The sequence below is a fragment of the Heterodontus francisci genome, chromosome 37 (assembly GCF_036365525.1).
Source record: "Heterodontus francisci isolate sHetFra1 chromosome 37, sHetFra1.hap1, whole genome shotgun sequence".
Classification (NCBI taxonomy): Eukaryota; Metazoa; Chordata; class Chondrichthyes; order Heterodontiformes; family Heterodontidae; genus Heterodontus; species Heterodontus francisci.
Genome location: NC_090407.1, coordinates 25,246,481 through 25,260,190, shown reverse-complemented (window position 1 = coordinate 25,260,190; position 13,710 = coordinate 25,246,481). Strand labels below are relative to the sequence as shown.

At 43.8% G+C, this 13,710-nt stretch overlaps 1 protein-coding gene across 1 annotated transcript in view; it reads right to left on the bottom strand.

Annotated features, from left to right (window-relative positions):
* epha2b (eph receptor A2 b) overlaps positions 1 to 13,209 on the bottom strand; it is a 45,639-nt gene extending 32,430 nt beyond the window's left edge. Inside the window, exons 1-3 of the mRNA XM_068017362.1 lie at positions 13,082 to 13,209; positions 6,401 to 6,468; positions 4,844 to 5,504 (exon numbers count right to left, since the gene is read on the bottom strand). Of these exons, the coding sequence (XP_067873463.1) occupies positions 4,844 to 5,504; positions 6,401 to 6,468; positions 13,082 to 13,154 (802 nt within the window). The 5' untranslated portion in view covers positions 13,155 to 13,209. The remainder of the gene's footprint in view (positions 1 to 4,843; positions 5,505 to 6,400; positions 6,469 to 13,081) is intronic.
* Positions 13,210 to 13,710: the final 501 nt, after the last annotated feature.

Sequence of the window (13,710 nt, the reverse complement as noted above, 5' to 3'; positions counted from 1 at the left end):
CAAAAATAGCAGAGACATTTATTTATCAAAGAAATGTCTTTTAGGAAAAGATGATGAAAGAAAAGCTTCCAGAAGGCTCGTTTGCCTTTAGATAGACTGAGCTAGAATGGGGTCACGCAAAAATGCTGTAAATTGCAGCCAAGCAACCTTCCGCCCACACAAAACTAAAATCAGAAAATCACAAAACTGGTGACGAGGGTTAAGGAAGGAACTGACTGACCATTCTACTTAAAAGATAACAGGGTGACTCATGCAAAAAAAATTGTAGGTGGGGCAGAACAAAAAAAAAAAGAGTGCGGCGCTTGTGCAGTTAGCATGCCAGCTGGACAAGAAGCATTATAGCAGCAACTGAACCACACTCTGGTGTGTCCAGATAAGACTCAATCTTTCATCGTCTGGGAGAACAGCATGGTGATAAAATTGGGAATGACGGAGCAAAGGAAAGAGTGCGCTCGAAAGAGAAATGGAACAGCAATTCCTCTGTGGCGGATATTTTGTTTGTTTAAATGCTTCCGCCAAGGGAAACAAAAAAAAACAATAAATAAATTCTGAATTAGGTCAAAGCCGGACGTGGGGTTGGAATCACATGTTAGTATTAGTGAGAAGTCCCCATGTTGAGTGGAGAATGACGCTTTTTAAAAAAAAAACATTTCAGGGTCCCAAAGCCAGTCCACAATCTTTAACAAAACCATTAGCAATTTTAGGTTTTCAGTAGCCTGGGGCTGTCTTTGATGGATAGAATCCAGGCAACTAGTCATTGTATGTCGTTCGCCATCACGGGGAATTCATTCAAGGCCAGTGTCTCCACTCAAACCACAAACAGTTGACAGGTCACACGGACCATTCCCAGTTAACTGTAACCACCCCAGGCTTTAGCCAGCCTCACAGTTCGCGCGGCTTTCCGTTTTAGACTCATACTCAGCCACATCGTTATTGTGGTTGATAATTTAACCACAATAACGAACAGGAAAATGTATACAACTACATGAAAAAAATTCAATTAAAAAAAAAACAACAGATTTTCAGTTTGAATAAAGTGGTGGCGTCACATCAGACAGCGATGACACCAGCATCCTTTGTCTATATGCCGGGAAATTAGAAATACAATGGGGACAAACTCAAAAATGCAAACATTGTACCAGCCGTACTGTCATTGGCACAAAACGTTGAGACGGAGCAAGAGTCAATCTCCCGTCTGCTTTTTTTTAAAAAAAACTCCCATATAATTAAGGAACCCAGGTGACAGGGGGAGGTGTATGGTACACAACAGCACCAAGGTTGCAGTTGTAGGAAAGCGCAGTAAATCAAGAAATACTGATTAGCTGACAGCAATGGAGTTTGTTTAATCTCTGCTCCTGGGCACCATTCTAGATTCGGAATGATACAGTAGCCATTACCTACTTAGATACTGGGCGGGGCGGGGGGGGGTGCTTTGGAGGGAGGAGAATTCACACAAAAATCCTACTCAATGCACAGCATCCCGGCTGCTTAAAATATAGGAGAGTAAAGTTCGGAATGTTTATAGAGCATTGGCATTCTCCGGGGGGGGGGGGGGGGCGGAAAGAGGTGGCAACAGGGGCCCAAGTGCCCATACAAAAATAACATTCATCACAGGGGAGCTCACTGCTACCTCTGCAGTCAGACTAATGCCCTGTTTTCCTGTTCTCTCAATACTTTAATGAGTACGTTGTGTCATAGCTTGAGTTGTACTTTTCTCTTTTTAAAATAAAAAGGTGTTGCTTCTCAAGCAGCCCCCTTGGTTTCTCTAGTTTTACTCTGCTGACTTTCAAACAGCCTGTGGTTTCACATTCCATCACTCCGGGCCAGGACTGCTGAAAGATTTGAAATTCTAGCACATTAACCCCAATCCTGCCGTACGCCACCTGCTCCACAGCATGACAGGAGTGTTGGCTGAGATGTTTGGCACGGACTGCTGTCCAATTAGAATGCGGGATTTGACTGACCAGTGATGTAACCATATTATCTATGCACAACATCATCAGCAAATCCTGTTGCAAAGCAAAATGTTCAATACTCCCAGAACACTTCACAGCCAAGCCCACTCCTATCCTCACTCATGTCCCAAGCACTTTCCATTGGGGAAGACTGAATGATGATCAAGAGTAGGGACCCCCTTTCAGTTAATGTTTTCCCAGGAACATGGAGGCTAATTGACCCCAGTTGAGGTCAGTTAACTCAGCAGAGTGGGAACCAATGTAGGAGGATTTCTGGTCTTTGTAACCCAACACCACACCAAGCCATCAAAGGAACTCACTTTTGAATTTGGAGACCCTTGCAGTAGTCACATGTACCAAGGATTACAGGAGATCCTTTTTAGGTGAAATTCCCACCTCCTGCTTGGTGAAATCTTATGTAAACACACGCTGGTATAATTATCAATCCAATTTAACGTTATAACCAGATTATTAGACCTACTTTAAAGAAGAATTGGCTGGTGCCAACCAGTCTGACACCTGCATCTGTCTTTAATGTGCAGGATTTGTTTAGCTTGGAGAAACAAGCATTATAGAAAATATCCAATATGATTTTGGGCATTTGCCAGATTCCACCTACAATTGGATCTTGTACAAAATGCAGATTATCCAGTCCCTCCCCAAATATCATCCAATCTCTTTTTGGAAAAAGAAAAGCACAGGCCGAATGGAAGACTCCCTTTAACAGTCAAGAGTCATTTGTTGCCTTGTACCAAATCCAAGGACATCTGAGCGCTGAGTCGTACAGAAAGAGAGTTACACAAAGATCTAGTGAGCTGCGTGCTTGGGCGTGGGAATTCTACAGAATCAGATCGTCCACTAAATTCAATGCCTTTGTTGAATAAATCTACCTCCACCTCAGGGTGGACCTAACTTCCTGTTTTGCAAGTGAAGGACATTCTGGAGTGCACTAGTCTGTAATTAGTCAAAAGGTGCACAAAGCCCAGTTGAGGCCTAAGCAAAGGAAATGAGCTGATACACAGATTACACAGACTCCCTACAGTTAGAGCTGCTACTCCTCTCCTCCGCAGGCAACTGACACATTCTCGTTCGTTGCATAGAAGCAGCCACTCCCAGAGAGCCCAAATGGAGCTGAACACCTGGGAAGCAGGTTAATGATTTGTCGGGCCCCTGACTCATCTCACTTACCCAATTAAAACACCTTCTGTGCTTCAAATGGACTGCAGTGCTTCTAGGGTTTAAACAGGTCAAATACCAAAGAATGAAAATTACCATTTAATGTAATAAGCAACAGGAGATCAGCATGGGGCAACAAACAATATTGACAGTCCTGTGAGACCACATTTATAGCTAGTCTGTACTTAGCCAGAACTCCTGATGGCTTTGGAATAAGTATGGATTCATAACCCTGGATGGAACATTCAGCTCTAACCGTTGGCAGGAGGGACATTCTGTTTTGGAAATTATGATGTAACAAGCCATAAAGAGAGAGATGTCGAGCTGACCCGATTATGAAGGGAATTGGACAAAATGATCCAATCATTTGTTCACAGTGGTGAAAGGTTCTGCATGGGGACACAAGTTAACATTAGGAAGTCAGGATTAAAAAGAAGTCGGGGGAATTTTATTTACCCAAGAGAGTGGGTTCCAGGGAAGGGCATTGCAGCAATATAAATGGAATAAAGGAACAATTAGACATGTTTATGGAGGGAAGACAGCTCAAGGGATATGGTGACTAGATGGATCGATCCATCCAAAAGGGACAGGCTTGTTGACCCTTTCCTGTTGCGAAAAATTCTTTGCTGGCAGTAAGGATGGAAATTAGCCTCATCGCCACAGTTAAACCAAGAGATGAAAACTAAATAGATAACATTCCAATTTCACTAATACATTGCATGAGCAGCAAACTGAGAAATTAAATTCCCCACCTTTCACCAACAGCCCAGTGAGTAGTGAGGACAATACAGGGCACAAAAACAAACCTACTCCCCATTAAAATTGCTTAAAACGTGAGGAGAAACACTCTTCTCAAAGCCTTCCCAGCAACAGGGAGGCAGAGACTGTGGAATGTCTGTTTATTCTATACAGTAATGGAATTTCACATATGCGCAGAAATAGGGAGGGTCTCCAGTAAATCACTGATGAGTGATGGAAGCCATATCTCATTAAACAAACTCACTGCACAACAGAACCCATTGTCCGATGAATTCTTTCTACAACTCACTTTTCCCCCCCAACATATAATGTCCCTTCGTCAAAATTTAAAGCATGGCTTTGTTCAGTGATCGGCACTCTCTCACCCAGCCACCTTCTGGTGCTGCATCTAAGTGAACTCAGTTCCGGAGTATGGAACTGAACATAACTGTCCATCTGTGCAATTCAAATAAAGCAAAAAAGAAACAAATCGTACACATAAACATAGCAAGATGCTGCAAACAACACACTGGTTGCTGGCAGAATTGGGCTTATTTGCGTCTAATGCAAGCAAATTCTGTACTAAATTCTGGCTGCAAACTGTACTTACGTACGACCATACCAACATGATATAACACCAGCCCAACTTCAACTCAAACAAGAGAAATGTGGGACAAGGAAAACTACCAAACATTGGTCAGGGAGGGGACATAGAAGATAATTGTGACTAGAAGGACATTTATTTAAATGAGGAGTGATATGATTGCCAACAGAAAGGTTTGAAATAAATGTAAAGAGATTAATCCTGAACCATGTATTAAAAGAGGGACCGGAACTTTGAGGTAGAGCCCTTGCCCTTCCCTCTATTCACCTCAGCTCTACTCCTTCACAAACTATTGCTTGGTTAGTCATCGCTGTATTATTAGATAGGAAAGGCCAGATGGGTAACATTTAGTTTCAATAGCTGCACTTACCTTGGCAAGTACCATTCACCATCTCGTATGCAGCCTCGCAGAGGCATTGACCAACAGGTACCAGCCACTCGCCATCAGCATTGCAGTACATCTTTGGAGGCTCATGGGCCACTGCATGATCGACACAAGTCCCAATAACTTCAGAGAGTGCTTGAGAATCGGCTCCGGCTATTGTTTCTGGAAAGACAGCCATGTTGCGCACCATGGATGGACACTTCTTGTAGTACACACGCACAGATATAAGCGCGACGCAGGCACCAACATCTTGAAATGCCAAATAAAAGCCTTTCTGCTTCAATGAGCCAACTGCACGCACCTCTACATTAATCTTCACGTTTCGGGAGCTAAAGTCCTCTTTCCTTGTGACTTCATCGGGCGCTATTGTGTCAATTTTTTTGAACTGGCTCTTTCTGAATATTGTCCCGTAATCAAAGTCGGACTCGGCATAGAAGAGGTTGAAGGTTTCCTTGCAGGAGGTCGCAATGCTGGGGAAGCTGTTGCAGTCACGCACGGTGAACTTGAGCTCGACAAATATGCGCTGCGCTTCTCCGCGGTAGATCCAGTTAGTCCGTAACCAGTTGTCCTGATCTCCTTCAACCACATTGCACACACTGTACATGTAGATGGGGGTGTCGTTCCACACATTCTGAAGAAGATCCCACTTTGAAACAAGAATGGATGAAAAAAATACAAGTGAACAGCTAATCACAGTTGAAGCTGAAATGTTTCATCGAAAAAGGAAAGTTATCTTCCCACACTCCCACATCTTCTCCCTTTCACTCCTGAAGATGGCAACTTTCTAAGTACAGCAGTCACTTCCTGTGTGCCACCAGCATGTAGCTGTTCGCTATTCGAGTGTGTTAACAGAGTATCAGACCATAGCCGGGGGCATCATAACCAAGCCCAACCCTGCCCTCATCCAACTGCCACAAGGGTAGACTTTTACTATGTGGATTATTGGATAATGGTCAGGAACAGAAACCCAAATTGAAATGACTCTTCTCTAACCCTGGGGTGACACAGGAAGTTATAGCATGCCAATTAAGAGACAGTGACGTTACTATTGCTGACCCCTGGCCATTGGCCTCCGCCTGAAAGTGCACAGACAGATATCAGATGACTGGGTTCAACTGCGTTTAACAGCGATGCCTCCACAGCTCAATAACCCATAAACACTCACACATGAGGAATGGTCATTTAGGTGCGTTGTGAGGCTGGTGGCCTTGGAACTATATCCCAGAAAGAATCATTGCCTCTTAGGAGGACAAAGCTATTGGGGGGTGGGGAGCAGGGAAAAGAGAACAGGAAATAAAAAAGAGAGTACTCTGGACTTTATATCCAATTAATGAATTGCCAGGAAGGTAACTTTTCCACTTCAGTTGCCCCTCCCACTATAAATTGCCACATTTCTTCTCTCCATGGATTTTCAAATTACCAACTCCATACCCACCCCACTATCTTAAAATAGAAGCCATCACTGGCACTTTAATGTAGATTGGAGATAGATTTGGGTTGTTGAGTGGCAGGCATGGTTTCCCATCAAGCCACTGTACTTACAGCTGCGTTGTATGGGTTGGTCAGCCAGCCAAGCTCTCCATGTGCAGAGGCAAAATCCAACAGGACAACTGAAGGACAAAAATACAACAGTGGGTTAGAGGGAGCACCAAACAGTAATCCCACTATATCAAGTGACAGGAAACACTCCATAGGTCAAATACAGAAAACAAATCATCGAATATCCCAGAACATTTACCAATTTTTCTATTCAATGAAGTATTGGAAGGAATCAGTGTGTAGGTGAAATATGGACAGAGATTATGAGACTGTCATTGTGTAGAATATCTGAAAATATCCAATGCATGACTGTTCTCATTCAGTTTTTCATTGCAGACTCCCCAAGTGCCCCTGGCAACTGTTTAATGTTTCATTGATTCAGACTCACTGCAGAAGCCCTACTCAAGACTGATGTACATGTTCATATTCGGACGCAAAAGTCGAGTCCCCAAGAACATGACGGCAGGTCAGCTACTGGACACGGTCCTCTCAACAACCAGGAATAAGCACCAGCAGAAACCCTAGAGTCCCTACGGCATCAATATTCCTCTGGACTTTCTCCTGTTCATGCTAGGCTCCAAATACCACATCCTACACACTCGTTCCATAGATAAAGACTCATTGTACTGTCTCCTATCGCAGGTCTCAAAAGCTGTGAAATTCCTTACATTTCTCAGTTTTTCCTTTCTCAACAACCTTCAGGCTTTTAAAACCCATGTTTGGCATCATCTAAGTCAACACTTCCAGTTTGATTCTGTCCTCTACTATTCTTTTCAACTTTGGGACTATTTGTAACAATGGGCCTTGGCCACATCATCTAGGTTTCTCAATTTAAAAACACCTGCAGAAACTTATCAAATGAGAAAACTAGCGCCAAGATCACATTACAGCACATTTACACCCTTCACCCCCTCTGCCCCTCACAAACGCTCTCAAACACGGATAAAGTGACATCTGCAGTTTATTAGGAAGTGCACTTAAAGCAAAATGCAGAGTGACCCCTGAACCTCAAAGTCGATTCATGTCATAAACTAGCGTGGGCTGCTGAGGGTTCTTTTTCTGTAAAAACCAATCTCCTTTTAACCATTGGATACAGACAAGCTGTCAGAGCTAATCAGTGTCTGATCCACACTCAGCCTTTGAACATTCCTGTGGGCTGTCAGCAAAATTCCAGAGTCCATCATTAAATAAGATGAGAGGACTCTTGTGTAAAACTATCCAGAAACGACCAGAACAAAGACGACAACGGTAGAAAAGAATGCAACACTTTCCCCCTCAAACTGTATCCCTCTTCCTACCCTGAAAGTAGGAATCTTGCTCGGGTACACGCTACAAAGGCTGCCATCCATTAGCGTACCCAAGTCACTGTGCTTTATGTGCCAGCCGAGGTAGTGAGTGGTAAGAAGCTATCCCACTATAGTGTCAACAATCCAGGGAGACTCAATCCTGTCCCTATTCAGTTTCAGGGCATGCAATTTCAGGAGCGGAACATAAGCTGATTTCCCACTCCAGGCAGGGACACTGAGGCTAATTTAATACCACCCCTCCCACGCCCTGGTGTCTGAGTTGAAATCAGATAAGCATAGATCATAGATCAGGGACTTTCCTCACTCGTTTAGCTCAATGCCACAACTAAGAGGCTCCTTTCGTCGCTAAAGCATCAAGGGTGCCACTTTGGCACCACTGACGTCACAGTGGTTGAGCTCATATATTGGCCCTGAGCGCACTGCAGTTCCTGATTCAATTCCCGAACTGAAATCCCCCTCCTGCATGCATCAGAGTTTCACTGTTGGAAATACTCAGCAGGTCGGGTAGCGTCTGTGGAGACAGAAAAACCAGAGTTGACGTTTCAGTACTGTGACGTTTCATGATGAAAGGCCACAGACCTAAAATTTCAACCGTTTCTTTCTCCACAGATGCTGTCAGACCTGAGTATTTGCAGCATTTTCTGGGTTTTTTTCAGATTTCCAGCATCTGCAGTACTTTGCGTTTTTATTAGTTACACGTTAAAAAAAAAAATTTGTTCATGGGATATGGACGTCGCTGGCTAGGCCAGCATTTATTGCCCATCCCTAATTGTCTTTGAACTGAGTGGTTTGCTAGGCCATTTTAGAAGGCATTTAAGAGTCACATGTAGACCAGACCAGGTAAGGATGGCAAATTTCCTTCCCTAAAAAGGAAATTATTGAACCAGATGGGTTTTTACAACAAATTGAAAATAGTTTCATGGCCACCATTAGCTTTTTAATTCCAAATTTATTAATTGAATTCAAATTTCTGCTGCAGTGGGATTTGAACCCATGCCCACAGAGCTTTAGGCTGGGCCTTTGAAGTACTAGACCAGTGACATTACCACTGCACCACCACCTTCCCTGTTGCTGAGCAAGCAGCTCACTGAGCCAGGTCACTCCTGTGAGAGGGACAGTGTCCCATGGTGACCGGCAATATCTCTGGTGGCATGTGATTAGAATTGAATCAGTGCTGTGGTCGAGGCAGGAGCCTGATGAAAGGATTCTACAAGGAGTTCGAAAGCGCCAAGCAGAGCTGGCTGGAAATGACATCAAGGATCTGGGAGAGGGTGGAAGAATCAACAGTAGCCTTTTATTGAGGGAGTTGGTCATGACACGGAGGGAGAGGTGGTCTGTGAGTAGGTTACCTACATGGAACGCAACTGGTGACAGTAACAAAATCCTGCAATGTAATGGGGAGTAGTAAAAAGAGCAATCAGCGAGTGTCCCAGGGAATGGGTGGTGGTTAGGGGCAAACTAGTTGTTCACTTTCTGAAATATTCTCTTACTGCCCTGCACTAAACAGTCTAACCGGACTGAAACACAGAACATTTTCAAGACGAATGATTCTTGATTAGTGTTCAAGGATAGGGGGGACAAACTAAACTGGTCTGTGGAAGTAGTTAATTTCCTATACAACTATCTAAATTCACAGTTGGAGTCACCAAATCAGAACTTTCTGACTTATTTTACCTTCTCTTCTGCCCTTTAGTGCTATCCTTTACTATGACCTTGATCCCTTCACCTACGCTTCAGTTTTGTTTGAAAAAAAGTGTCAATAATCATCTGCTGTCATTGAGAATAGGCATCCTGACAAATTCAGATTCAGTTCTCAACATTACTGCGACTCCCATTTACATAGTACTACACAGGATTTTCAGCACAGAAACAAGCCATTCAGCCCAAGCAGGTCCATGCCACGTTCATGCTCCACACAAGCCTCCTCCCACCCATCAACAAATCCTTCTATTCCTTTCTCCCTCTAGCTTCTCTCTAAATGCATCTATGCTATTTGACTCATTTAATCCTTGTGGTAGCAAGTTCCAGATTCTTTACCACTTCTTGGGTAAAGAAGTTTCTCCAGAAGTCAGGAATAAATCCAATAGGGAATATCTGATATTTATAGCCCTCAGTCTCTAGGCGATCAAACCCTTTCATTACCTTAAAGGCCTCTTATCAGGTTATTCCTCAAACTTCTCTTTTGAGAAAGAAACCCCAGCCCGTTCAATCTTTCCTGATGGGTATTACCTCTCAGTTCTGGTATCATTCTAGTAAACCATTTTGGCACCTTCTCCAGTGCGTGTATACCTTTTTTATAATATGGTGACTAGAATTGTGCACAGTATTTCAATTGTGGTCTAATCAAAGTTCTTTACAAATTTAACATAATCTCTGCTTTGCAATTCTATCCCTCTAAAAATGAAACCCAGTGCTTTGATTGCTTTTTGAAAACAAAATCTTACTTATTAATCTGCTTCGGGTGCCCTTAATATTCAAAATCTTCTGAGGCACTTTATAGAGAAATTATATGGGGAACAGATGCCTACTGATGGGAAGAGGTCACTGAAGGTTAGGTTAAAAAAAAAGTGTTGAAAACGTTCTAAATGAGGTGTAGGAGTTTAGTGATGGAGTCTCGGTGAGTCAGGCTGTGGCAAGATTAGCATATCTCACAATTTTCTCTACAGTCCCCACCTTATCAGAACTGAATGCAGCTATGGAAATTGGGTCTGCGGGGAAGAGTTTCAACAATCTCCAAGTTACAAATCCTTCATTGGTTGAGCTTACATGGGTGCATGAAATCAGGACTAGAACAATTTCAGACAGTCCTGGACCTCTCCAGACAACAACGGAGCCCAAAAAAGTTTTAAAAGATCTAAAGTTAAAAAAAATTTGAAATGCTGGAGATAAAGAGCAGGTCAGCGTCTCCACTGTATTCTGGTGGGAGGCTTCTACATGAAACACGGAGCCTGTCTTTTCTCTTTTAGATGAGGCATGGAAATGTGGCATTTCCAACATTCGTTGCCTTTAGTACAAGTATCTAGTTACGGGGAATTCTGTTTTTCACTGATTTACTAAACGAGGGCAACCAAGTTCTTGACTTTGTGGGCCGTGTAGATTCACACCATGGAACCTCAGGGACCACGGATAAAGTTTAAACACACATTCCCTTTAATTTGCAAACATCTCCAGTTGCGAACAGACCTTGAGAGTCAGATCCACAGTGCTAAAAATCAACCCTTACCAAACCTCTAGACCCACAAAACTCAAACATGACAAACCAACAAATGAGAAATAATGTGCACATAAATCACAAAGTTCGGTTGGGAATCATATACCACAATACCAGTGCTCAAGAGACACAAGTTAATAATCAGCTTTTAAAGATATAGTTTCAGCCTCAAATCTTTTTCCTCCTCTTCCCTCCCGGGTTCCAGTAACCAACTCAACTAGTAACAGGATATCAGGAGCCTTCCCCCGGGAGTTATTGTTGGTTTTGCAGGAAAAGCAGTTCTGCAGCAACATTTATACATCATTCACATCCTCTCAGTTACACAGTCAGGAGCCAAATGGGAAGACGCTATCACCAAACAGGGGGAGTTTAGAGGAACTCTAGCAGCTGCATTTTAACTTCACATTTCCTGAAAACAGGAGCAATTTTCTTTGTGGTCAAAGAGAATTTTGTCTGGTGCGGCAACAGGATGAGGAAGGCTATATAAAATGCACAGAGACATTCAAGAGAAGGGGGCTCAATGAATTTTTTTTGTCCCTTCACTAAGATTCTTCAAGTCAGCGTGTTCACAAAGGGTAAAGAAATTATCCTTTATCCAACCTACAGCAGACAATCCCCAATTCTCAGTAGAATCTTTCATTAAATTAGTTATAAAACCAATATAAAGAAAACTAATAATGGGAGGCATTTGCTGGATTAAAAAAATTGGAAGGATTTATTCCTTCACAGCCTGTGTCTGTTTACAGAAGACGGGAGACAGCCTTGTGAAAGCTTCAAAGGATTAAACCACTTCTTTGAAATCTAAACCAACACCTTCCATTTCACACATCACGATGTACATTAAACATACAGGATTTTAAACAGAGAGGGAGCACGCAACCCCCTGTCTTTATGGCCATTTATTTATCTCCCTCTCTGACTGAAGAGGTTGACTCACTGCTGTGGGGTACCCAGTGTGCCATCTCGTAGCTGCCTCACGTGGTCATTCACCCCTGGGCAGCCACTGGCACACCATCACCTCACCTGACATGGGCACATATGGCAGGAGTCACTCAGAGATCGAGGAGCAGACACTTTGGCCCCTATTATACAGTCTCACATCACCTATCAGTGCCAGAGACAGTTGTTTTGCATCTGATTTATTTGAAAGATGCCAGTCAACTCCCCCTCCCCCAGCCTCTTCGATCAGACTGCTCCAGATGTGCAACAACCCCGTGCCTAAAGTGGAAAAACGCTGGAAAGATGCAGCAGGTCTGTCAGTATCTGAAAGTGGAACAAGGTCAGTGGGCTCCAGAATGAATTCTGATGGAGCGTTGATGTCTTTTCTCTTTCAGACCCTGACCCGCCGGCTGGACATTATCAGCATTTTATTTCAACATTTGCAGTTTTTTTGTTACTCCCCCACCCCCAAAAACAAAAATCCCTTCCTAGTACAGACAACTGATAAAATAAATTATTTGTGTTAAACCATGAGACAACATTGAGCCCTTTTCGCTCTATAAACTCAAAAGGAAATTGGATACAAATCTGAAAGGGGAGAACATTTTTCAAGGCTATGGGAAAAGGAACGGGGATAATTGGATAGCTCTTTCAAAGCAGCTAGCACAGTCACGATGGACCGAATAGCCTCATGCTATGCTGCAAGATCTTATGATTCACGTTTTTAAAAAAAAACCCTTTCGCAACAGACAGATTCCGTCTCTGGCGCCGTGTCGCCGTCAGACACCGGAGGGAGTGGCAGGTGTAGAGTAGAAGCACCCACCGACCGTCCGGCAATGCTAGCAAGTTAACAGAGGCAGAAAGAGAAAAGAAAATCACGGGCAGTTAACCCAACAGTCTCCAAGTCCGAGCAATCGATCACTCAGAAAAAAAATTACTCTAAAGGGAGAGAGAGAAGGGAAAGGGGTCACCTCGCGGGTCGAGGGGACTGAGGAGGGTGGGGAATAGTCTACAGCCCGGGAGCCCGATGTACAAGGTACAGACATACACAGTGTAGGCAGGACCAGTAACGTCCGCGATGTCTCTAACACATTGAGAACGTCCTAAAAAATTATTTCACCCGCTCCACCGAAATCCGGGATGGTCCGCAGGGAACCGAGCAGCGGATCGATCCCCCTCTCCCGGTCATTAAACAATTAAAAAAAAGGTTTAAAAAGTGCTCCTTACCCTCCTCGGCCTGATGTGTGGGGACCACATTTAAGAGCAGCAGGGCGACGAGGTGCAGGTGGCGCGGCTCCATGCTGAATGCGGCCCCCGGCTGCAGCAAACTTCAATAGAAACTTTCAGGAAACTTTTTTTTTTCCCCCAGCCAAACTTTCATTCATTCCACGTTACGTCACGGCCCCGCCTCCTCCCCATTGAACAATGGAAATCTACCTGGAGACATCCAATCAGCGAGCGGCCGACATTCCTGGGTAGGGTGTCAATTTCAAGGTGGGCGGGGCTCGGCTCCTAGCCCGGAACTGGGAGCCTGAGAACTCCTGCTATTCCCACATACTGCACTCTGACTTGCCCTATCATTAGCAGACAGGCCCGGGCAGGTAGATTCAAAGGCTGGGGAGAATTTAATTCTGCCTTTGAAAGACTGGAGTTAACCCAACACCTGAAGTCGAGTCATCCACTTTTCCGTCGTCACCAACCTGTCTCCACTCTTTTTTTGGAAACTTCAGTTCACAGCTCCTTTGACCTTTCCTGGCTTGTTCCTCCTCACCTCGGGATGCAGCATCCTAGACGCTCCACCCTTACTGTGTTGAAATCAGGATTTATCACACCATCTCCGACTCTATATCATTTCC